The sequence below is a fragment of the Ochotona curzoniae genome, unplaced genomic scaffold (assembly GCF_017591425.1).
Source record: "Ochotona curzoniae isolate NIBS_2020 unplaced genomic scaffold, NIBS_Ocur_1.0 contig_2688, whole genome shotgun sequence".
Classification (NCBI taxonomy): Eukaryota; Metazoa; Chordata; class Mammalia; order Lagomorpha; family Ochotonidae; genus Ochotona; species Ochotona curzoniae.
The window spans coordinates 15,308,346-15,334,608 of record NW_024465553.1 but is presented as its reverse complement, the minus strand read 5'-3'; the positions used below and the strand labels follow the sequence as shown (position 1 = coordinate 15,334,608).

At 44.1% G+C, this 26,263-nt stretch overlaps 1 protein-coding gene across 1 annotated transcript in view; it reads right to left on the bottom strand.

Moving 5' to 3' along the window:
- Positions 1-26,263, bottom strand: part of SPTLC2 (serine palmitoyltransferase long chain base subunit 2) — a 67,313-nt gene that overhangs the window by 28,996 nt on the left and 12,054 nt on the right. Inside the window, exons 2-4 of the mRNA XM_040975235.1 lie at positions 17,585-17,779; positions 4,741-4,895; positions 3,942-4,090 (exon numbers count right to left, since the gene is read on the bottom strand). Coding sequence (XP_040831169.1) covers positions 3,942-4,090; positions 4,741-4,895; positions 17,585-17,779 — 499 coding nt within the window. The remainder of the gene's footprint in view (positions 1-3,941; positions 4,091-4,740; positions 4,896-17,584; positions 17,780-26,263) is intronic.

Below are 26,263 nucleotides of genomic sequence, written 5' to 3'. Positions count from 1 at the left end.
TGAGTTAGAAAAGCTGAGGCAACAGTCATCAGAGTAGGCAAGGGTTGAGGTTGGAATACAAACAAAATGACTGAAACATACCAGAAATAGACATGAATCCTCCTACATTACTAATGGAATTATAAAATGGTATGGCTACTATAGTGTTTGGAATTGTTTAGCAATTTTTCAGAAAGTTAGTTTATGACCTAGCAATTCTACTCCAAGTATATACTCAAAAAAAAAGTGAAAACATACATAAGAACTTGCATACCCGTGTTCACAGTCTAACTGTCCTCAATGGCCTTCATAAGACAGAAACAATTCAAATGTCCATTAATGCAAGATGCATAAACAATGTGCGGTTAACTTATTCAGCCGTGAAAAAGAACGGAGGTAGTGAAGAGCAGCTTCCCACCCTCTTCCCTTAGGACACAGCAAAAAAGCAAAATAAAACAAAACAAACCCAAAAAACCCTGAACCATTTGTTCTACCCACCTTGCTTAGTACCTGAACCTCCTATCCTAATTAGAGGCCCACATGGCTGTGCATCTGCCTACTCCTCAATGACTGCACCTGGATGGCCAAGAGCCCAGAACTCCAGCCAGGTTTGCCATAATTAGCGTTATCATCTGCTGCCTTCCCAGGCATATTAGCAGGAAGCTGGACTGGAAGCAGAGCAGCTGGGTCTGGAAACAGCTCTTCAACATAGATGCAAGTCTAATAAGTGCTAACTTCACATACAGTGCCTCAATGTCAGCCCAACATGGATCCATAACATGGATATCCAGAATTTCAATGAAACAATTTAGTCCCTACATTACTACGAAAGTTCTGGAGAGTGAGCTTTAGCAATACAAGCAGAATATGTTAACAAAAGAGAATGAAGGTAGGTGCTGTGGCAAGGTGAGTTAAGTCGCTGTTGCAATGCCTGCATCCCGAATCAGACTGCCTGGGATCAAGCGCTGCCTCTGCTTCTGATCAAGGGTCCTGTTGATGTGCACTCTGGAAGGCAACAGATGATGGCCCAAGGATGCGGGTCCCTCCCGACGGTGTGAGAGACACGGATGGGGCTCCTGGCTCTGGCTGGTCCAGACATAGCTGCTATGGGCTTTTGGACAGTGGGTCATTCAGGCTGTTCAACTGAATCAAAATTAAATGTATCTTTTTCAAAAGAAGAACATGGCATTAAAAAAAGAAGAAGAAGAAAGAAAGAAACGAAAAAGCAAACTATGAGAGATAGGAAATAAAAAAAAAGCAGAGAAGGGATGGGCCTGGCATGAGACTCCGTGGCTAAATCCTTGCCTTACAAGCACTGGGATTCACATGGGCTCTGGTTCCTGGCTTTGGATCAGCTTAGCCCCAGCCATTGCAGCCAGCTGGGGAGTGCACTAGCAGATGGAAGAACTTTCTCACAGTCTCTCCTCTCTATAATTCTACTTGCCTTTCCAATAAAAATAAATAACTGTTTTTGCAGATTTATTTATTTTTATTGGAAAGGCAGATATACAAAGAGTAGGAGTGGCAGAGAGGAACATCTCCCATTTGATGATTCACCCCTCTAGTGGGCTCATCAGCTGTAGCTGCGCCAATCCAGGAGCCAGGAGCTTCTGCCAGCTTCCTTTGCCAGTGCAGGGTCCGAAGACTTTAGGCCGTCTTCGACTGCTTTCCCAGGCCACAGGCAGGGAGCTGGATGGGAAGTGGAACGAGCAGGACACAAACCAACACCCATACAGGAACCTGACGCATGCAAGGCAAGAGCTATAGCCACTAGGCTACCGCGCCAGGCCTCCCAAACAATAAATCTTTTTTTAAAAAAGTGCCTGGCACGGTAGCCTAGTGGCTATAATTCTTGCCTTACATCTTCCGGGATCCCATATGGGTGCTGGTTCCAATCCCGGCGGCCCTGCTTCCCATCCAGCTCCCTGCTGTGGCCTGACAGAGCAGTTGAGGACAGCCCAAAGCCTTAGGACCCTGCATCAATGTGGGAGACCTAGAATAGGCTGTCTTAGGATTTGTGTGGGTCTGGCCATTGCGGCCACTTGGGGAGTAAATTCAATGGAAGATCTTTCTGTCTGTATATGACTTTCCAGCAAAAATAAATGTTAAATAACAATAATAATAAATGAAGAGAGAGAGAGAGATAGAAGGGAAGGGAAATTCCTAATCTTATCATTTCATTCCTGGTTAAAAACAAAAACAAAACAGTACCAGAATTTAGTGTATACTGTATTCCTGGAGAATACCAGTCCAAACTGAAGCAGAAGACAGGATAAAATTATACTTAGAAAGGTTCTAACAGTACCCAGAAGTTCACATTAAATAAAATATTTATTGAGCCCAGTGCAGTAGCCTAGCAGCCTAAGTCATTGCCTCGTACGTGCCAGGATCCCATATGTACTCTGGTTCTAATCCCCAGCTCTCTGCTTGTGGCCTGGGAAAGCAGACGATCCAAAGCTCTGGGACTCTGCACTGGTGTGGCAGGCAGGGGAAAAGGTTCTGGTTCCTGGCTTCGGATTGGCTCAGCTCCAGCCGTTGCAGCCACCTGGGGAGTGAATCATCAGATGGAATATGTTCTACTCTGTCTCTCCTCTCTGTATATATGACTTTGCAATAAAAATAAATAAATCTTTAAAAAGAAAAAAAAAGAATATTCTGTCCTGTAAAAAAATTAAATCCTAAAAAAAAAAAAAATCTTATGGCTCCTCATCTTAAGAGTTACTTAACAGACTATAGAGGAATTTAAAATAGGACAAGTTTCCAACCACGGTCCCAAGAGCACTAAATTGATATTGGAGGGGTAGAAACCACAATGCAGCTGTAAGATATGCTTTAGGTAACTGAAAACACTAGCCCATGTCTTATTTACTGAGTTATTCTAGGTCTAAACTTGACTTTTGGATCAAAAACTTGGCATAATATATGTACCTATGCAAGCTTTACTAATGGAGCCAAAATATTTACTTTCAATATTAAAAAAAATATTAAAACACAAGTCAGATTGCTCTGGTTATCACAAAATGCTTAGGACTTTGTGGTAGCTAAGAAAATACATACATTTGTATGTATTGTTGTGGTATATCAGGTGGAGATCCAATGTAACAACAGTTAGATCATCTATCTGCTGATGCAATGCCCAGATGCTTACAGAAGTCAGGGCCACACCAGGTCACAGACAGGAGCCAGGGAGCCCAGGGCTACACCAGGCCAGACAGGTCATGGACGGGAGCCAGGCATCCCAGCAGCAGACTAGTCCAGTCTGTCCCACATCCCATGCGGCTCTCATACATGTCAATGGGTATTAAAGCCTAGTTCCATCTAACCAGCTCAACTATTCAATCCACACAGATGTTGTTGGGTGCCTCTCTGTCTAGCCATCCCAGTCCCATCACCTACTGGAGAGCTGGTTCTAGTCCTGGCTACTCCATTTCCCATCCAGATCCCTGCTAACGTTCCTGAGAAGGAGGAGAGGATGGCCCAAGCACATGAATTTCTGACGCCATGTGGGCGCCCTGGCTCCTGGTTTCAGCCTGGTCCAGCCCTGGCTGGTGCCGCCAACTGAGGAGTGAACCAGATCAATCCTTCTGTCACTTTGCATTTCAAATAAACAAATCTTAAAAAAAAAAAAACTGTTATTTCTTCACACACATATAGCTGTCACTTGCAAAACCCTATCACTCCCATTTGTAAAACCCAATCAAGTCATTAAAGTTGCAAATGAAACAGCAATGGAAATTTTCTAAGGATACTCAAGACGTGCTGAAAGAATGAGAATTACCCATCACTTCAGAGAAAGGAAACATTCTTTACTTTGTCTAAAACTACATGATAGAAGAAAAAAAAAACACATACATGATAAACTAGGTGTTTGGATATTTAATAGACTAGCTCCATATTGGTATTACTCACTCCTAAATTAAAAAGTCACAAAGCGCAGCTGGCCACACACAGCTTCCACTCACCAATCTCCTGCCGAGTGCTGCACACGCCGACTCCGTACTCCTCTAGGGTTTTGGCAGCTGCTTCTGGACATGAGCCAGTATTCTGGGCAAATCCAAGATAGTTGTAGGAACCCATGTTTATAACACCTTTGATTATATTCCCTGTATACCTGTGACCCAAAAGCATAAACTAATGAAACTCACAAGCAATCATATATTTAAACGTGACAGCAAATGCACTGGTAACACAAATGCAGGAACTAGTGAGAACACAGTCTACATGCAAAGGAATTCAAACTCATATCAACTAGGGATTTAGAAGTTAAATACCAGTTTTCTTCTAACATTGATAAAAATCTAAACACTGATGATTTTTTAGTGTTAGTCACTAAACAGTACTTTTTTAGGATCCTTTCCCAGCTATGGCACCTTTTGCCACATTCCTTCCCTGGGCAGGGGGACTATTGATATCCACCACCTGGCCCTCCAGGCATGAAGTGTGGACTTGAAATAAACTGCTGCTGCTTAACACGTGATGACAGCCCAACCCACTGTCCCTTGCTGTTATCTCTATTACAGATCACAATGAAATCAAACAATAAACCTGCTATGACATGACACACGTGACACAAATGTTCCCAAGTAACTAGAGCAAGAGTCACTTACACACATACAGATGATCCCATTTTCATAAATTAAAAACCTATGTGTTACGGGAGGTGAACCAGTGGATCAAACATCTTTGTCCTACATTATTCAGTCTTTCCAACAAATAAACACATATATTTAAAAACAGAAACAAATTCCTAGCATTACTCACTTGAAAGACCAGTTATAATCATGAGACTGCCTCTCCATGATGTCCACCTTGGCTCCAGGCACACTGCAGATTGGCCGATTCCAGTTGTCCCTTATCCTCATGTAGAGATTCCTTGTGTAGAAGTTTTCAAAATCCTGATACAATGACACAAAGTCCTGCCAACAAACAGAATTGCTTTATGAACAAATTTGACCATCTCCCGTTTTATGTTTTAAGAACACCTGCCACTGACAGGTCATTTGTATGCAATTAAGTGATACATCAAGAAAACATTGGGAAAGGCATCAATTTTTTTTATGCCTAACACAACTCTTTATAACTAAGTAAAAGTCACTTAGCTTCATCACTTTACCTGGATTACAGAGCTTCACATTACTGCATAAATGTAGAACAAATTTAATTCAGTAAAGTAAATCCTACACAAATAAAATTTAGGGGTCAGAGTTGTGGTAGAGTGGGTCAGCTGCTGCCTGGGATATCCACATTCCGTATCACGATACCCTGCTCAAGTTCCAGGTACCCTACACTTCCACTCCGGTTTCCTGCTAACCCGTGTGGGACCTGGAGGAACCATGATACCCAGCTCAAGTTTCAGGTACCCTACACTTCCACTCTGGCTAATGTACGTGGGACCTGGAGGAACCTCCTGGCTCCTGAGCCAGCAGCTGAAAGATTTCTCTCTCTTCCTCTGTCTTCTCTGAAACTCTGCCTTTCATATAAAAAATAAAATTTTAAGAAAGAAAAAAAAAAGCTAAAAGGTAGGTTTATAAGATGCTATCCTTTTTGCTTTTCCTGCTTAGAAGTTGTAAAAACAAATCTCAAAAACACATTCCCATGGAATTTAAAACCTTCCTATTCCCCCTGAGATTGAATTATACTAAAATCCTTAAGTTAAAAAAAAATTTTTTTTAAAGTCACAGTGCAGGTGATAAGAATGCACTAAATCTGTGGCCAGTGAGGCATGGTCACTGCTCAGAAGACATGTGACCAGACCACGATACCCACTTCAAGTCTTGAACATAAAAGGTAAACCAAACAAAAACAGAACTACAATTCTACTCTATCCAGCAAACCACAAAGCTACTTTTCACATCTCAATCTGGTGTTAACCTAAATTAACTAATTTTTTTAAAACTTGAGTTGTAATCTGCAAAACACTTTTATTCCTAAAGGAGACTTTACATGATACTCAAAAATTATGACCTTCTAAGACACTGGATTTTATAGTGTTGCTAGTTAAGTCTCACAGTAAATACAGTCCTTCTTAAAGCTGGGCAGTTATTAAATACTCTCAACATTTGTAGGAAGTGATGGCATCTCAATCACAATTGGTTCTAATATTTACTCTTCCTTCTGACAGGAAAGATTCATAAGTAATATATCTATTAAAATGAAATGTAACAGTTTTTTTTCTATTTTTATAAAGATTTATTTATTATTTTTATTTGAAAAGCAAAATTAGAGAGAGAAGGGGGAGAAGCAGATCTTCCATCTGTTGGTTCAATCCCAAATGGCTGCAAAGGCCAAAGCTAAACTGATCTAAGGCCGGGAGCTTCCTCTGGGTTTCCCACGTGGGTGCAGAAGCCCAAGAACTTGAACCATCCTCTGCTGCTGTCCCAGGTGCGTTAGCAGAGAGCTAGATGGGAAGTGAAGCAGCCAGGTCTTGAACCAGAGCCCATGTTGGATGTCAGCACTGCAGATGCTTAATAACTTATTATACCACAGCCCTGGAAACTTATCATTTAAATCATATAATCTTTTTGACAACCTCCTCTTCCAAAGTGACTACTGGTTGAAGGAAAATAGGAAAAGATACCTAAATTGTAAAGACTTTTCTGGCTGTAATTCACTACCTATTTATTTCCTAAAGGAAAAAACAGATAAGTAGTTCCAAACCCCTTTTTCTTCCTTTTCTTCCTTTTTAAAGATGTATTTACGGGCCCGGCACAATAAATCTTCCTCTCTGCCTCTCCTCCTTTCTGTATATCTGTCTTTCCAATAAAAATAATAAATAAATCTTTAAAAAGTGTGTTCAATGCAAGCTTCCTAGAGAAAGTCCTATATTATTTAAAATAAACAGGTACCACCTTAGACTACAGTGCCTATGCAGGTCTAAAGAGCACAGCAGGAAAGGCTGGTTGGTCCCATCCACTTTCGGAAGTTGATTTTCAACCACTGTCTACAGTTATTAAATGCAATTCTGGTCCAACAGACATCCAAATACTTTTATATGTTAATTATACAGATGATGAGTCATCGTATCAGCAGCAGCGGAAGTTCCCATCTATTGAGAATGATAAGCCAGGCACCTGCAGAGTGCTTTATATATACATACATACTTACATCCTTAAATCTGCACCCTCTAGCAAGAAACACTATTCCTTTCATTTTCAGACAGGTTTGACACCTTTTCCAGTTAGGTCACCAGCCAGAGGCAAGGCCAGAACTAATTTAGTTCTCATAACTACACTACTGATCACATCACATCAGAATTACTTCCCGAGGGGAGAGCACATGACCAGCAAGGAAGATGTGCAAGCGATTGGGTTTCTGTCACACTCAGGGAGAGACTGGACCCAAGTCCCTGCTCCCAGGTCTGGCCTCACGTCACTGTGGGTATCTGAGGAATGAACAGCATACTGATCTCTCTCCCTGGGTGTGGGAGACATCACTTTTTTGGGTGCCATTGTAGGAAGGTACCTCTAGTAGACCTCCGAGCTGGCAGCCATTGATGTCATTCCGGCAACACCTGGAATAGTGGTGGCAGGGGCAGTTTCTTAGTTTGGGGTGGCTCTCAGGCTAGAGGACAGAGCTCCTGATCTCACTGCTCCAGCCCCTTCACAATGTCACAATGCCTAATTCCCTGTGGGTTAAACACTCTATACTGGTTTCAATTAGCTCCAGTGAAATTTGATTTCTTCAAAGCAGTCATTGTAATTATTATGGAGAAATATTTAATGATACTGAATATACTTATGGATTAAAAGAATCATATTTATTAGTCCAAGTCCCAAAACTCATTTAGCCTAAGTACAGAATCTAGCACTAGCACTACCACAATTTCAGTGATTAACTGTCAGTCTCTTCCAGGTGTGTAAGGTTTTCTTATTTCAGAGTCCTGGGTAGGAACTGGCCTTGTGGTGCAATGCTGCCATCCCAGCCCTGGCAGTTGTAGGCATCTAGGGAGATAAGCAATGAATGAAAGATTGTTCCGTTTCTCCCTCTCAGTCTTTTATGTAAATAAATAAATCTTTTTTAAAAAGCAGGGCACAAATCTCAATAATCAAAGGAAAAAATCTTCTCAAACAAGCATTGGAAGTCAGGTGCTTGCGCCAGCATGCCAGCCTCTCAGAGAGTGCACCAGCAGGATGCTGGAGGCAGGACTCAAACCCAGGCCCTTGGCTACAAAAGGCAGGTGTTCCCAAAAGGCAGCTTCACTAACTGTATCACAGCATATATAAAAGGTATCATTCTCGTTTTTACGAAAGATCTAGAAAAAGCTAAAATATGACAAAACTGGTTCAAAATATGAAATACGCATTTTAATATTCCAAATAATTTCTACTCTAGAAAGTGTTTAAATGGAGTTACTGTGAGGTTAAAAATTAATATGTAGCATACGCTAGAGTCATTCATTTTATAGTCGACAGTTCTGTCTGTACTTCCACTTAAAGAAAACAAAATACATGAAAAAAACCTCTAAAAGGTTATTAGAATGTTTGAGCCATGATTAGCAGCTTTTCCTACCATGCATATAAATCATCCCACTGCTTTTCCTTGCTTTTAATGTTAAAGACAGGAAACCACTTCTTGTTATTTGTAGCTGTCCATGAAGGCTTGAAGTGGGATTCAGACACTTATTTTAGTTAGATTTAAAAGCATACCATGCAAGACACTGCTGATGGCTCTAGTAACTGGATTTCTGCCATCCACAGGGAGAGCGGGAGACCCGGACCGAGCTCCCACACCAAGCCTTCCACTGTAGGCACCTGGAGACCGGCCAGTGGGTGCAAGTATCCTATCCCACTACTTCTCAAATAAAACATTTTAATTTTTTTTAAAGATTCATTTATTTTTAATGGAAAGTCAGATTTACAGAGAGAAGGAGAGACAGACAGAAAGAGCTTCCATTTGCTGGTTCACTCCCCAAGCAGCCACAGTGGCTGGAGCTGAGCAGATCCAAAGTCAGGAGCCAGGAGCTTCTTCCAGGTCTCCCACGGTGCAGGGTCCCAAGGCTTTGGGCCGTCCTCTACTGCTTTTCCAGGCCACAAGCAGGGAGCTGGAAGAGAAGCGGAGCAGCCAGGATACAAACTGGTGCCCATATGAGATCCCAGTAAAGGCAAGGCAAGGACTTTAGCCATTAGGCTACTGCACCAGGTCCCAAATAGAAAATTTAAGAAATTATCACTCATGTTACACATTCATACCCCAGACCATGGACATATTGAAAGACTCAAAACGTCTCACTGTTATTATTACCACCTCACACAACCATTCTTATGACATTTCCTGGGCATCTAAAAATGCGCCATCACTCTTTTAAAAACTAGGTAGAGAAGTAAACAAAAGGCTAATAATAATCCTTGCCTTCTTGCAATTTACATTCTGGTGGCAGATATACTAAACAAGATAAATGTCTAAAACAAAATATGTTAGTAAGACAAGCTAATGAAAACAAAAGCAAGCACACAGCTGGATACACAGTGTTCACAATGGTAGTCATGCTGCAATTCATCTTCTCATCCAGTCATGTGGAATACAGGACAAAGAGGAGGCAAGGGAGCTATGAGGAGGCGGTCCCACTTGGAACCACGTAAGGTAGAAGCTTTCCTGGCAACAAAAGCAACCAGTGCAATGGGAGGGAAGCAGGGGTTTAGCCAAGAAGCCAGTGCAGCTAGAGACCAGGCCAAAGCCAGGCAGCAAGAAATGGCAACTTGCTGCTAATGGAGGGTGATTAGTGTTAAATCTGGATTTGCAAGCAGGGCACACATTATGTGGCAAGGAAAAAAAGAGAGAGAATCAAGCCAAACGCCAGGAGTTTTAGCCTAAGCAACTGGAGACAGCTAGCTGCTCAGAGGAGATATCAGCTTAGTTTCAGCCTTGTAAGTCCGAGAAATCCATGTGGGATGTCAAGTGGGTGGCTGGATGCAAGGGTCTAGTGTTCAATGCAGAAGTCAGTGATAAAGATACTAATTTGGAAATTCCCAGCATACACAAGGCATTTAAAGATGTTCATCAAAGGAAAAAGCCTAAGTCACACCAACTGACACAGATAAGCAGAAGCCTGCTGGGGAGATAAGGACCAACAGTAAGACAGGCAGAAGGAAAGCCAGGCAATTATAACGTTTTGGAAAACAAAGGAACAAAAAGTGTTGAGGATTGGACACTTGGCCAGTGGTTGCAGCTGTTGGGTCAGTTCTGTCCCCAGCTCCAACTCTGATCACCACACACTTGGATCCAAGCATCCTTGTAGGAGCTGCAGCCTAGTTGGAGCGACCCCCTATAACTTCCACCAGGCCCACCCTCAGCCCTGCTTCCTACACAAAATGCTATGTGCAGCAGATTGTTTCCGTCTGTTCCATATCCCATTTGGCTCTTGTACACATCAATGGGTGCTGGAACCTGGCTCGGCTCAAGTGACCCCACTCAGGCTGGCAGGTGCCACCTCCTGTCCAGTAAAGTCCACCTCAAGCCCATGTTCTCATGCTCACCAGTAGGAGGTGCAGCACATCAGAGGTGCCCACATTGCCCCTACAAGGCCCGGGTCTTGCACTTTCCAGATGGTTCTGCAGTCTAGCTTGACAGAACATGCCCCTAGCAGTACCTGTTAGTCAATGCTGTAGCAAAGCCCAATCAGCCTGCACTTACTCTAGCTCATGCATGCACCAATGGATATGGTTGCTAAGTGCAGTCTGGATCTCTAACCCAGCTCGTATGCAAACCAATGAGCTTATAGTCCTCCCTAGGCTGGTCTGCCCCCCAGTACCTGCTCTTGGTCTCACTAGGAAGAGCAGTGGCCCAGCAGAGGAGCTCCTGCAGCTCTTATGCATCCTGGTGTGAGCTGCAGCGCAGACTGAAACATCCTGCCTCACCTCGGCATACACCAGTGGGTGCTGCAGCCTGGCTCAGCCTGGCCTGCCCGTAGTTCCAGCTTATGCTTGTGGATATTGTAACCTAGCCCAGCTTGGACTGCCCCCAGTCCTGGCCCTAATGTGAACTGGCTGGTGTTATGGCCTAACCCAGCCTGTTCTGCACCCCATCCTGGTTCTCACATTTGCCAGTGGGTGTTGTGAACTGACCCTGCCTGGCCTACCCCCAGACCTGACCCATATATATGCCGGCGAACACTAGAACCTGGCTTGGTCTGGGCAGCTTCCAGCACGCTTCTTTTTTTTTTTTTTAAGATTTATTTATTTTTTTATTACAAAGTCAGATATACAGAAAGGAGGAGAGACAGAGAGGAAGATCTTCCGTCCGATGACTCACTCCCCAAGTGAGTGCAATGGCCAGTACTGCGCCGATCCAAAGCCAGGAACCAGGAACTTCTTCCGGGTCTCCCACGCGGGTGCAGGGTCTCAAAGCCTTGGGCTGTCCTCGACTGCCTTCCCAGGCCACAAGCAGGGAGCTGGATGGGAAGTGGAGCTGCCAGGATTAGAACCAGCGCCCATATGTGATCCTGGCATGTTCAAGGCAAGGACTTTAGCTGCTAGGCCACGCTGCCGGGCCCCCAGCATGCTTCTTATGCTCACCTGCAGGGACTGCGTCCTGACAGAGTTTCCCAAGCTCCTCTATCAGGTCACCTCCCAGTCACATATCTTGCACACACAGGTAGATTCTTGGCTCAGTCTGACTTGGTCCACCTCCTGTCTTGACAGCTACGGCAGTCTTGCCTGATTGAGCCCACACCCACTCTGGCTCTTATTAGTTGTTATGGTTCAGTCACTCTTGGTTCACCCCTAGACCTAGCTTTCACATGGTTCAAGAGGTACAGAGACCAGAGTGGTGTGAGACAGGCTGGAGCATAGCCCAGTCTGGCACACCCAAGGCCCTGTCCACACCCATGCTGGGGATACTATAGCCACCTCCAGCCCATTTCACCACCCGCATTCCAGCTCTTACCAGTACAGTGAAGCAGCCCTGCCCAGCCTGACCAACACCCAGCCCTGACTCACATGCTCACCAGCGGGAGTGATGGCCTACCAGAAGAGTTCCCCAAGTTCCTCCACCAGACCCACTCCCAGACCAGATCTCATGCATGCCAGCAGTGCTAGGCCCTTACTTCGCACTGTGTATCCCCGGTCGTGGCCTTCGTGTGTGCTCATGCATGTTGCAGCCTGGCCTGCCCCACATCCCATTCTTGGGTGCACCTATGGGTGGGTGTTATAGCCTGGACCAACTTGGGCTGTTACCATCCCCAATGCCCATAGTGTTGGTAAGCTCTAGAGTCATGCCTAGCTCAGTCCATTACTACCCCCAGCCTTTGAGCAAACCAGCTGCTATGGCAATTGCACAGGGGTAAGCTGAGATCCCTCATAGAATCTGCTCCCCGACCCGGTTTTCTGGTGAGCTGGTTAGTATCACAACCTAGCCTAACAAGGTGCACAATCTCCCCTGACACTCACTAGCAGGTACTGTGGTTGAGCCCTGCCAGGCAAACCCCTTGCCATGGCTTTCATGTGTGTTGGTAGGTGGTGATCAATACCAAACAGCTCAGCTCAGGTCTCCTATGTGAGAGGCATATTGGTTTGGCCTCTAAAGGTGCTCCAGTTTTCATCTTCTAAGCCATCCAGTCTCAGCTCCCCGATTTACCTACTAGTGCAGTAGCCTGGGTGGTGGAAGTCCCCCAGAACTCACTCCTTACTTGTCACATTCCCCCTCAGCAGTCCTCCCTCCCACACATCTCCAAACCCACTTCCCTGAACAATCCACAGCCCCCATGTCCACGACTTTGCAGATCCCCAAGCCCAGCCCTCTAGCAGTGTGCTGTGCCAACCTGAGGCCCTGCCTGCCTACTCAGGGTTCATGCACTTTCATGCGTGGGTTCAGACTATCTGCTGGCATGCAGGCATCCGTCCCCCAGATGCCTTTTTTTTTTGCCCTCCCCCCAGATATCTTTAAAAAAAATAGGCAATTATGCTGGCACACTGGTATAATTAACACAAATTTGGCATTAACCAGGCCCAGAATGCCCACTTAGCTGCTTTTCTCCCAGCAGTGTAACACTTGCCTAGATACAAGGCAACCTAGGCAGCTGCCTACTGTTGGGTCTTTTATGATTTTAATAACCACTTTAAACCCCTTTACCAATTTAACATTCCAATAGTACTCAATTATTTTTTTAAAGATTTATTTTATTTTTATTACAAAGTCAGACATGCAGAGAGGAGATACAGGAAGATCTTCCGTCCGATGGTTCATTCCCCAAGTGACCGCAATGGCCGGCGCTATGTTGATCCAAAGCCACAAGTCAGGAATTTCCTCGAGGTCTCCCAGGCAGGTGCACGGTCCCAAGGTTTTTTGGGCCATCCTCTACTGCTTTCCCAGGCCACAAGCAGGGAGCTGGATGGGAAGTGGAGCTGCCGGGATTAGAACCAGCGCCCATATGGGATCCTGGTGCTTTCAAGGTGAGGGCTTTAGCCACTAGGCCACTGCGCGAGGCCCTCAATTTTTTGTAAGATTTATTTATTATTATTGGAAAGTCAGATAAACAGTGAGGAGAAGAGACAGAGAGGAAGATCACCCCTCAGCTGATTCATTTCAACAAGTAGCCTCCAAGGCCTGAGCTGAGGCGGTCCAAAACCAAGTTCCCTGCACCCAGGAAGGAATCCCAGAAGAGGCTCTAGGCCCCCAGCTTTGGATCGGTGCAGCTCTGGCTATTGTGCTCACTTGGGGAGTGAATCAACAGATGGAAGATCTTCTTCTCTGTCTCTCCTCTCTGTATACCTGATTTCCCAATAAAAACTCCAAGAAATAATCCCAGTAAGTACTGGCACTAGTACAAAAAGCTCAATGGCAAAATTTATTTCCAATCTGGTCTAAGGGATTTATTTAAGGAATAGCTTCTTAGCAGTGAAAAATTCCTGAAGTAAATCAATAGATGAACACTCCATAAGATAGAATATTATTCAGCAATAAAAAGGAACAAAGTACTGAGGCTGGCTCTGTCATACAGCAGGCTGAACCACCACCTGCAGTGCCAGATTCCCACATGGGCACTCATCAAGTTCGGGCTACTCCACTCTGACCCAGCTCGCTGCTGGTGCACCTGAGAGGGCAGTGGAGGATGGCCCCCGAGCTGGGTGACTACACCATTCACACGGAAGAGCCACAACAAGCTCCTGGCTCCTGGCTTTGGTCTAGCCCAGTCCCAGACACTGTGGTCATTTGGGGCATGAACCAAACAATGGAAGATCTCTCTTTCTCTGACTTTCAAAAAAAAAAAAAAAAAAAAGAGGGGGGACAGTGTCATGGTACAGGTCTTTGTCTGCAGTAGCAGCATCCCAAATGGGTGCTGGTTCATATACTGGCTGCCCCACTTCCAATCTAACTCCCTGTTTATGGTCTGGGAAAGGTACAGAGGTGGCTCAGATCCTTGGGCCCCTGAAACCATGTGAGAGACGCAGAAAAAGCTCCTGACTTGGGACTGGCCCAGTCTAGCTGTCCACGGCATTTGAAGTGAACCAGCAAATGGAAGATTGCCTTCTGCCTCTCTTCTCTTGTAACTCTGCCTTTCGCAAAAAAATAAATCTTTCAAGAATGGGCCCAGCATGGTAACCTGATGGCTTAAGTCCTCGCCTTGCAAACTCTGGGATTCCATAGGGGCGCTGGTTCTAGTCTCAGCAGTACTACTTCCCATTTAGCTTCCTGCTTGTGGCCTGGGAAAGCAGTCAAGGACGGCCCAAAGCCTTGGGACCCTGCACCCTCATGGGAGACCTGGAAGAGGCTTCTGACTCCTGGCTTTGGATCAGCTCAGAACCGGTTGTTGCAGCTGCTTGGGGAATGAATCATCGGACAGAAGATCTTCCTCTCTATTTCTCTCTTCTCTGTACATCTGACTTTCTAATAAAAATAAAATAAATCTTTTCAAGAAAGCAATATTTTCATCCAAAACACAACAAAGAACAAGAGAATTGGGAGGTAAAGAATTCTAAGAATTTTATACAATTTATGAAACTCAGGCCACCACTTTTTATCAGCGTGAACATGTGCTTCAGTTTCCTGTGAGGCTCATTCCCCTTGCAGGGTGTCTCTATAGAGAGGAACTGACACAATAGCTAACATGGGCTGCTCTGGGAATGGAATGAGGAAGAAAATCAGGAAGTGGTTACGGATGCTACGCACTCAGTGAAATGAGTAGCCACACACCGCATCTGCATTTCATGACCCTGTGCATTCTTCTGCACCTCCTTCCAGTGTAACACCTAAAACTGCCTATCTTACCACACGTAACTCAGCTTCAGGAAGCAAACATGCCCTCTTTTTCCTCAGAGAGTTGAATTTTTGTAAAGAAAAACGCCATAACTTAGCTGTGTTAACTCTTTCCTGCCTGGCATTATGGTGCTGAAGGTCTGGCATTTGTCTATAAGTCAGTTTTCACACATGCTGGTACTGGCTGCTGCTCTACCTCAGGTCCAAAGAGCCAGTTCTCTGCTACCGTGCTGAAGAAGGCAGCGGAAGATGGGCCCCTGGCACCCACGTGAGAGCTCTGAATGACGCCTGGCTCCTGGCTTAGGCTGGCTATTTTATCACTGTGTCCATTTGGGGAGTGTACCAGTAGATGAAAGATCTGTCTCTCCCTAACTTAATAACTGTCTTTCAACCAAAAATGAACACATATGTTAAAAAGAAACTGGATTACTTTTAGTAACAATGAGGCATTTTTAACCTCATTTTTTTTTTTAATAAGGAACTTTTGAGAGAGAAGGCAGAGAGACCAAAATAGACTGAGAAAACAGGAGAAGCTTCCACTTGCTGGTTTACATCCAAAATGTCCAAATTAGCAGGAAAAGGGCCAAAACCGCCTGCCAGGAACTCAATCCAGCAGGTGCAGAAAGCCAATTATGTCAGCACTCCTGTGTCCCAGGATCTGCACCAACAGGAAGCTGGAATCAAGCACCGCGGGTCAAATAGAGGTACTGCCAGTGCTGTGAGACGTGGGACACAGGCATCCTAACTGGAGGATTATGTGCTAAGCCAAAACCCTTTATCCCCTGTTTCTGTTTATTAACGCATGCAAACTGTGTAGAAATCTAAAAACACAAAAGAACAAATGAAGGAAAGACAAGCAAAGTAAATAAAGCCCTTCCTTGGAGACAACTATGACCGTCTCTGTTTAGCACTACAAAAGCCAGACCAGTTTCGCTTCCATCGGAACAGAGCACCACATTCTGTGTTAGTCTGGTTTGTTTAGGCAGAAGAGCTGATCTGTGAACCAGATCCCAGTCTACCGTGTCTATGAGAAAAGGCCAGTTCTAAAGAGAGTGTGCAAACAATGGCCTTACCCACTTTCCTGTAGCCCTTGACCCTTTGTGCCCTAATCAAATATATAAAAATTATCAAAATAAAATAATAATATAAAAAAAGAACACAATCTTTCTGGAAGACTATAAATATAACTTGGGATATGACACAGTAAGAACTGTGAACAGAAAGAGAATGCACAGCTTTTGGAAATTCAATTGTTTGTGCCCACAAACCAGCAACAGAACTAGGTATCTCAGGAAACATTACTTGTGATTTTTAGCTTTTTTTTTTTTTTAGATTTACTTATTTTTATTGCAAAGCCAGATAAACAGAGAGGAGAGACGGAGAGTAAGATCTTCCGTCCGATGATTCACTCCCCAAGTGACCACAATGGCCGGAACTGCAGTGAAGCCAGGAGCCAGGAACTTCCTCCAGGTATCCCCCATGGGTACAGAACCCCAAGACTTTGGACCATCCTTGACTGTTTTCCCAGGCCACAAGCAGGAAGCTGGATGGGAAGTGGGACCACCGGAATTAGTACTGGAGCCCAAATGGGATTCTGGAGTGTTCAGAGTGAGGACTTCACAGTGGCCACTAGGACACTGTGCCAGGCCCAAATTTAACCCTTCTAATCAATAAAATAGAGACAGTGCTGTTTCATTAGGCTCTTTTATTATTATTAAAGATATGTTTATTTACTTTGATTGGAAAGTCAGATTTACAGAGAGGAGACAGAAAAATCTTCATCTGCTGGTTCCCAGTGCAAGAGGCTGCAAGGACCAGAACTGAGCTGATCTGAAGCCAGGAACCAGAAGCCTCTTCCAAGTTTCTTACATGTGTGCAGGGTCCCAGGGCTTTGGGCTGTCCTCGACTGCATTCCCATGTCACAAGCAGGGAGCTGGAAGGAAGTGGAGGAACCAGGACACAAACCAGCATCCTTATGGGATCCCAGCACATGCAAGGCAAGGACTTTAGTCATTGGGCCGGCGCAGTAGCTCACTGGCTCAAGTTCTCGCCTTGCATGCGCCGGGAGCTCATATGGCATTTTTCCTATGAACCCATGTAACCTTGCTTACTCCAGTCCGAATGGCCGTACACTCTCTCTCAGATTCTGTCTAGAGAGGTGTCTATCCATTTTGACGGATGCTTTACTCCTGCTAAACCTTGCTACCTTGCTTACCATTAAAAACCAAAACAAAAATTCAACAGGATTGTGGTTCTCAGATGTAGGTCATTCATATTCTCACCTAAAAAAACCTTTAAAATATTAATGCTTTTACAGAATCCAGCTATTTTCATCAACTAAAGGAAAATACTAGGGGTGAAAACATTAAAATTTCCATAATAGGCATCCAACTATAAAATTAGACTCCACAATTACCTTTTGTTCTTCTCTCTCTGTTGCATGATGACACTTTTCAATTCTCCAATGCCTCAAGAAATCTCGAAGATACCCGAAGAGGGTGAGAACTCCGTAGCCCACATATGTAAGTACTGCAACCAGCATGGGGGTCTCTTCAAAAGCTTCATTAAATGGTCTTTTATACAGCCCTCCATTTTGTGTAACATGATGGATCTGAAAGAGAAGTAAAAGCATTTACTTAAATCACAGTAAGAAAAGCCTTCCACTTACAATGTAATTCCTCAGATTGTGTCAGATCAGCCCTAGGAATTCTCTAACAGTCAAATGAAACACTAAAATCCAAGAAGGTCATACTTGTTTTTAGCAGAAATAATTTAAGGGCCAGCATTGTGTCCCACCTGCTCCACTTCCAATCCAGCTCCCTACAAAAGGTCTGCGAAAAGCACAGAGATGATTCAAGTGCTTGGGCAACTACGATCCACATGGGAGACCCAGACTAAACCCCTGGCTCCTGGCTTTGACCTGACACAGTCTTGGCTGCTGCAGCCATCTGGTGAGTAAACCAAAAGGTAGAAGATTCTTTCCCTCTCTGTCACTCCTTCTCTGTTAACTCTTTCAAAATAAACAAATTAAACTCATTAAAAAAAAAAAGCAGGGGGAGAGTGGGATCAATCATCATGGCATAATAGGTTAAGCTTTTGTATCCCATATGGATGTTGGATCAAATCCCAGATGCTCCATTTCTGGTCCAGTTCCCTGCCTGTGGTCTGGGAAAGTAGCAAAGGATGGCTCAAATCCCTGAACCCAGAGAGGAGACCCAGAAGAAACTCCTGGCTCCTAGCTTTGTATCAGTTTAGCTCCAGCCACTGCAGCCATTTGGGGAATGAATTAGTGGATGGAGAATCTGTCTCTCCTTGTCTCTGAAATTCCACCTTTCAAACAAAAATAAATCTTTGGAACGGTGCCAGTTATACCCTGGATGCTCTACTTCCCATCCAACTCCCTGCTTCATGACCTGGGAGAACAGTCCAGGTCCTTGGAACCCTGCTCCCACATGGGAGACCCACATGAAGGTCTTAGCTCAGTTCCAGCCACTGGGGTCACTGGAGAGTGAAGTAGTGGATGGAAGATTTCTCTCTGTGTGTGTCTCCTTCTTCCTGTAAATCAGCCTTTCAAAATAAAAATAAATATCTTAAAATATATATATCTTAAAAACAAACAAACAAACAATAAGATCTGGCCTGGCCCAGATCTGATTATTGTAGTCATTTGGGTAGTGAACCATCAAATGGAAGATCTCTCCACCGTTCCCCTACTTCTCTGCCCTTCAAAATAATAATAATAGTTAAAAACTTTAAAGAAAGATTTACTCCCAACTGTACCAGTCACTAAAAAGCCAGGAAACTTACAGAGCCCTGTGATCTCTAACTAACGAGCAGCAGCCCTGTGTGTCAAGAATTCAGTGGGTGGAACTCTTTTAATCATATCCATCTGGATTTCAGACATGCCCAGAACAACAGGACCAAGAAAATTCATACTGCTGGACTACCTAGGAAGGAGGAGGTTAAACTCATCAAGTCTCAATTTTCAATTCTACGAATATCTCAAAGACATAAACTCATAGCGAAGTTATCATGAGTGGTATGTTATTGCTCTATTTAAATCTTTAAAAGTATCCTACACAAAAAAAAAGAAGGGCCATAATGCATAAATCAATCTTTTATACTTCCTTCTGTTTCATTCTTATTTATGAATGAACTGTACTTGGATCAGGTACAGGACACAGAAGGCCCTCCTGACCCGAACCCAACCCTACCCAACAGCACCAGGTCAGGGAGGGGGGATGCTCACAGTCAGGACCCGGGTTAAACCATTTTAAAATACTTCAATACCAGTGACTCTTGATCATATAAGAGCAGAATGCACGGGCCCACTGATAGGCCAATCTCCCAAACACAGAAAATCTTACAACTCAAACACAACAAAATTATTTGATCTTTAAGAACTAATACTGAAAACTATCATCATGGCATTTGTATCTAATATTCCACTTGGGAAAACACCAGGTCTGTTTTGCATTACACACATCCAGTGCCCAGATGATACCCATGGTTAACACATAGTAACCTTTCCTTTGATTGCTGCTACTATGATAGAAAGTAACAACTCACTTGCTGAACGAATGAAAATACACCTTATCTCGCTGTCCTTTCAAAAGCAGTGAAATGGCAAAGGAATAATTAACTTACGGGAAAGCTACAATTAACTTATGCTGATTACATAATTAAAAGGGGCATTTCTGGAACCCAGATCTGATACTTTCAAGTAGATTATCAATGAGATTAAGCTTTCAGATAAAACACAGCTATAAATTCCCGTAAAGTGCATTTCAAAGTCTGGGTTCACCATGTGGATTCTTGATACACCTTTTAGTCATTCTAACTTGAGAGTTACACGATCAACTAGGTAATCAAAAATACTAGAGCGCCTGCACAGTGGCACAGCACATTAAGACACTGCCTGGAACACAGCACCTGCTTGAGGGCCAGAAGCTCAGGGTCCAATCCAGCTGTGCACTAATGCTCCCAGCAGGCAGTGAAGCATGGTCCAAATACTTGCTCCCCTGTCACCCAAATGGGAAATTAGGATGCAGTTCCAGGCTCCTGTCTTCGGACTAGCTTGGCCTTACCCACTGCAGTTATGGAAGATGTCTGTCTCTTCTTCAGACTGTCGCTCTTTCAAATAAATAAATAGATAATGGGCTCGGCATGAAGGCTCAGTGCTTAAATCCTCGCTTTCGATGTGCAGGGAACCTATATGGCACCGGTTTGTGTCCCAGCTGCTCATTTCCCATCCAGCTCCCTGCTTACAGCCTGGGAAAGCAGCAGAGGATGGCCCAAAGCCTTGGGACCCTGCACTCACGTGGGAAACCTGGAAGAAGATCCTGGCTCCTGGTTTTGGATCGGCTCAGCACTGGCCTTTGAGGACATTTGGGAAGTAAATGAGCAGATGGAAGATCTTTTTTCGGTCTCTCCTCCTCTCCGTATATCTGCTTTTCCAATAAAAGCTAATAAATCTTTAAAAAAATAATACTTTGAATACTAGAAAATCATTTCCTCCAGGTACAAGAGTCATCCATCTATTAAAATTAAGCAGGTAAGAACACTGTGACACTGTGTTAGTATTATACAAGAGATTTAAGATCTCCAATGAACACCAGCAACAGAAATATTTCTTCAAGAAATTGCAAAATGAACAAGGATGATCCAATCCAAAGCCAAGAGCCAGGAGCTTCTTCTAGCTCTATCTCACAGGTGAAGGGATCCAAAGCTTTCGGCAATCCTCTATTGCTTTCCCAGACCAAGAAAGGAGCTCAATGGGAGTGGAGCAGCCTAGACATGAATCTGCATCCATATGAGATTCCATCATTTACAAAGTAAGGACTTAGCCATTGAGTCATTGTGACAGGCCCCCAGCAGTGAATCTCTGTATCTTGTTGAATACCAGGGAACGTTAAGGAAGCTGAAATGTTCTACACCTTAAGAAGAAACAAGACACACCATATAACAAAGGCAAAAACAAGCAGAGTTGGAGACTTCTAGAGTAGACTAGCTTGTAACTCAAAAAAAGTTCTAAAAGTTTTTTTCAATTTCATTTTATGACACAGTTTCATAGAAGAGTTTGGCTTTTTTCCAAAGCCTCTTCCTTCAGTGAAGTTTTACCGACATCCTCCTTCCCCTGTTGTCTCTTGCCACCAGGACTCTTCACATACTAGAATTATCCTCCCCAAACAAATGTGATCAAAATACTCCCCTACTCAAGATAAAGCCTCAACCCTTGAACAGGCCCAACAACAGGACATCAAGCCAAGTTTCCAATCTAACACTGCATGATGCCCTCTCCACCCCTGCAATCTCTGTTGCACTTAAGCCAAACCTGCCCCTGTCCTTCCGAAAAGATTCCTCCCCCAGTACTGTGAAACCATCCAAAGCCTACTACCAGGAATGGGCACTTGTTTTAACGGTTAGGATGCCACTTGGGATGGTGGCATCCCATCTACAGTGCCTTGCTTTTGGTCCCAGCTCTACTCCTGATTCCAGCTTTGGCTGCTAATGCACACCCTGGAAGGCAGCACGTGATAGCTGAAGCAGTTGAGTCCCTGCCACCCACATGGAAGACTCAGACTGAACCTCTGGTACCCAGCATCAGCCTGGCCTAGTCACAGCCAATGCAGGCATTTGAGAAGTAAGGCAGTGGATGGGGGCTTTCTCACTCCTGTCCAATACTGAAAGGTTAAGCTGCAGTAACATCGGGCCCAACGTGACAGCCTAGTGGCTAAATCCTTGTCTTGTATCCGCTGGGATCCTATATAGGCACCAGTTCATGTCCTGCCTGCTCCACTTCCCATCAGCTCCCTGCTTTTGGCCTGGGAAGGAAGTAGAGGATGATCGAAGTCCTTGGGACCCTGCACCCATGTGGGGGACCCAGAAGATGCTGCTGGCTTCAGATCAGCTCAGCTCTGGCTGTTGCAGCCACTTGGAGAGTGAACCAGTGCACAGATTTTTCTCTCTGTATCTCCTTCCTCTGTGTATCTGCCTTTCCAATAAAAAATAAATAAATCTTCAAAAAAAATGATGCAGTAACATTGCAGATTAAGTTAGAAATGTGGTGATAACTAAAGAATCTGTTTAAACTGAAAGCAGCTAGCTGCCTCTGAAGCTGAAGAAAACAAGGACCAGTGTTGTGCTGTGGCAAATTACAAGGCTTCTTATGACAGCAGCAACTGAAGTCAGCGCACTGAGCGGCTCCACTGTGATTCAGCTCCCTATTCATGCACCTGGGAAGGAAGCTGCCTGTGTCCCTGCCAGCACGGCGTTCCCAGCGCCTGCCTTCTGCCTGAGCAGATCTGGCTGCTGCAGCCATCTAGGAACTGAACCACTGGACTGGTGGTCTTTTTCTCCCTCTCTGTCACTCTGCCTTTCAAATAAGTAAATCCTAAATCAAATCAAATGAAGTAAAAGTTGAGAAAGAAAGGAAATAAAAACAGAAGCTGGCCAGGAGATTGTTGCACACTTCATAACAAGCCTTAGGGAACTATCAGAGGTTTAAAACCACGTGCAAAAAGTCAGAGGTAAAGGAATTTAATGTAAACAACAAACTTTCAACTGGTTTAAGAAAAACTAAATGGTACTAATAGCAGGGTGGAGTGGAATGAACTTTGTTCCTGAACTAGTCATGTATCACTCAAAGATATGATTTTACTTTACCTTTTAACACAGAGGTGGGAATGCCTGGCCTGCAGGCTGTATAAAATCTGCAAAATCATACTGGTCTGGCTCTGTCAAGGCAACTGCAGACAGAATTCAAACTTCAACACATTGACAGCAGGCTAATTTTTAAGTTAATAATTCTGTATGGCCTGTGAATGATGCCGCAAATATCCAAAAGTCCTTAACAGAAAAAGGTTCCTCATCCCTTCTTTATCGCTTCTATATGTATTTCTTTAAAATGGGGCATTCTATTATAGAACTATAGAATAAGCATAAAATCAAGAAATCAATACAATACTAAGATCTGGTCTAATTTCATTCAGATTTTTTCAATTGTTTTAATGATATCCATCATACTCAAAGTAGATCCTGAACTAAGTGCTGATTCCTGTCTCAACAACAGTATAATTAAAACAACAGGTTTTGATTATACTGTAAACTAAAAAGCAATGACCTTGAATAAAGGGTTCAGAAACCTCAAGGACGCAGAATCACTACAAAATGACACAATAATGACAAAGCCACTGCTCCAGGGAGAAGCTTGTATTACTGACATGAATATAAAATCACATGTATGATTTTGGGGGGTTTTTAAAATGTATTTATTTGAAAGACACAGCAAGTTAGTGAGTGAAAGACAGGGAGATTTTTCCATTGCTGAAGGCTTGTAACTGCCAGCTCTTGGCCATGTCAAAGCCAGGAGCCAGGAATTCTATGCTAGTCACATACAAGGTGGCAAAGGTCCTAGTACTTGAGCCATCTTCCTCTGCCTTCCTGAGAACATTAGCAGGAAGCTGAATTGCAACTGGTGCAGCCAGAACTTAACATTAGCACTCAGATACGTGATGCTGATATTCTAATCAGCAACTTAACCCACTGCACCAGAACGCCAGTCCCACAAGCACAACTAAGCAAATGAACACATTCCAACTGCGTATCACAGTAAGCTGGCATAACCTGCCCACCTAGTGGGTCGTCTGGAATCTAAGAAGTAAAAAACAAACATTAATGTTCCACACGAAGCATTCATTCTGAGCACACATCTGCTGGCATTGTCTTTTCCACTGAGTGAAACTTACATGTGTCCAAGCACTGCACACTGTTGCTCCTTACAATGAGTCCTGTGGAAACTCTTGTTGGAATTTTACTGAAATGTCCTAACCTCTCTCTACTGCATTCCACACATACCAGAGAGAATAGTCTGGAGCTTTGTCCAAATCCCACAAGCTGTGCCACGCTCTAAACATATATTTCCAGAAATGCCATTTTTGGTCAGATGTTTTGAAAAGTAGGAAGTCCCTCTGCATGGTCCATGCCCTCAATGATGGAATTATAACTGTTTATGAAATATACTACTGTAATAATGTAGAGAAAATCAATATGGGAAGGACTTGGGGAGGGGTTAAGGGAAATCCCAGAGCCTATGGAACTGTGACATTAAAAAAAAAAAAGCAGGAAGTCCACATATTTCCCTATATTCCATCGGCCTTCCAGTGTGCCTAGCCTGGCCCCTGTCAGGGAGAGGCATCCTGTGGACACCAGGCACTCAGGCCCACAGTAAGGTTATTGCTCTAAAGTGCTGCTCAGTCGCCCCTGCAGCAGCTTCCTGTGTTGAAAGAAGCACCACAGCGGAAAGCACATGGGCAAGTCAGGAGGCTGGGCACAAACACAGCTCTGCCACACGTCTTGCCCCTTGGTCTGAGCTCTCCTGCAGCTCCAACACGTTCAGAGCCTGACATTTCACCCTCTCACCCTGCCTCTGGATTTACAGGCATACCACTGGAGAGCCCAGGTGGCCAGACCCTACCTTCTCCAGGACACTCCCTGATAGGGACAGGGGCAGCCCTGCTGGTCACACCCATGCTTTATCATCCCACTCCCCGGGTCAAAACTGACACATACAGAAACGTTTGCCAAAAGAAATCCAACAGCCTTCGTTCAAGGCAGTTAAATGTCAATGGGAGAGTCTGGGTTTTTTTTTGATAGAAGAGCTGGTTTCTAAAGTGCAATCAACCACAATTTTTAAAAAAGATTTACTTATTTTTATTGGAAAGGCAGATATACAGAGAGGAGGAGAGACACAGAGAAATATCTTCTGCCCATTGATTTACTCCCCAAGTGGCCACCAAGGCCAGAGCTAAGTCGATCCAAAGCCAGGAGAAAGGAGCTTCTTCCAGGTCTCCAATGTGAGTGCAGGGTCCCAAGGCTTTGAGCCATCCTCAACTGCTTTTCTAGGCTAACGCAGGGAGCTGGACGGGAAGTGGAGCAACCAGGATTAGAACTGGCGCCCATACAGGATCAGGTGCGTGCAAGTCAAGGACTTAAGCCACTAGGCTACCACGCTAGGTTCAATGCTGTAAAAATTCCACCTATAAAAATAAATGCACCATCTCAAATAGTGCTTTAAAGTTGAACAAAATTCTCTGGGTTCCCAAAATCCAATGCTGACAGTATGGTAAAAATGCCAGTCCTTCAAGTGATGCTTCAAAGTAGTGCAATTCCAGTCCAAAATTCTTCTCCTCTCTTTTTTAATTCTCTTCTTTTATTCTCTTTCACGGTTTTTTTCTTAACAAACTGACTGTAAAATGCATGTAGGGAAACAAAGAATTCAGAAGAACTGAGAACTGAAGCAGTTTTAAAGAAAAACTAAAAACAGGAGAATCACCTTATCAAATGATGAGGCCTACCATGCATAATGTATTCAGAGAGTAATGTGAGCCTGCGTATGATTCTGACCAAACCAGGAGTGAAATGGTTCAGAACAGAAAACCCAGAAGAGCACACTGTGAATACAGAGTCAGTAAGTGGTGGCATTTCACACCAATGGGAATGAACTGCCTCCTTCATGGAAGCTAGAACAAGTGGGTTTTCCATGTGAAAAAATAAATAAAACAACCCAAACACCACTCTGTAAAATCTATCCAGATGTGAAATGGGTATTTGGCATTGTAGATAAGACTCCACATCCCATACTGTAAGACTCGTCTCCACCCCCGACTCTAGCAGCCTGCTGATACTCGCTCAGCGAGACAGGTGATGGCTCAAATACTCAAGTTCATGCCACCTGTGTGGGAAAACTGGATTACATTCTTGGCTCCTGCCCAGTTAAGGCTATTATGACACATGTAGGGAATGAATGAACCAACAGACAGAAAAAGCTTTCTTGCTTCCACTTTTCTCTTTCAAATAAGTAACAATAACTTTTCCCCTCAGTGATTCAGACAGAGCAGTGGACAGCATATCCAGGTGCAAATGGAGAATATGGCAGCACACTGGAGTCTGCAGAGGACACCTGGTACCACAACAGAGGATGGAGGACAGAACAAATCGATCAACTACCCCAGCCAAGAGTTGGCAGTGAATAACTAACTGGGCAAACGGAGACTCTAAGGTGGACCGTGTCAGCCGCTGGATTCTGGAGATTTCA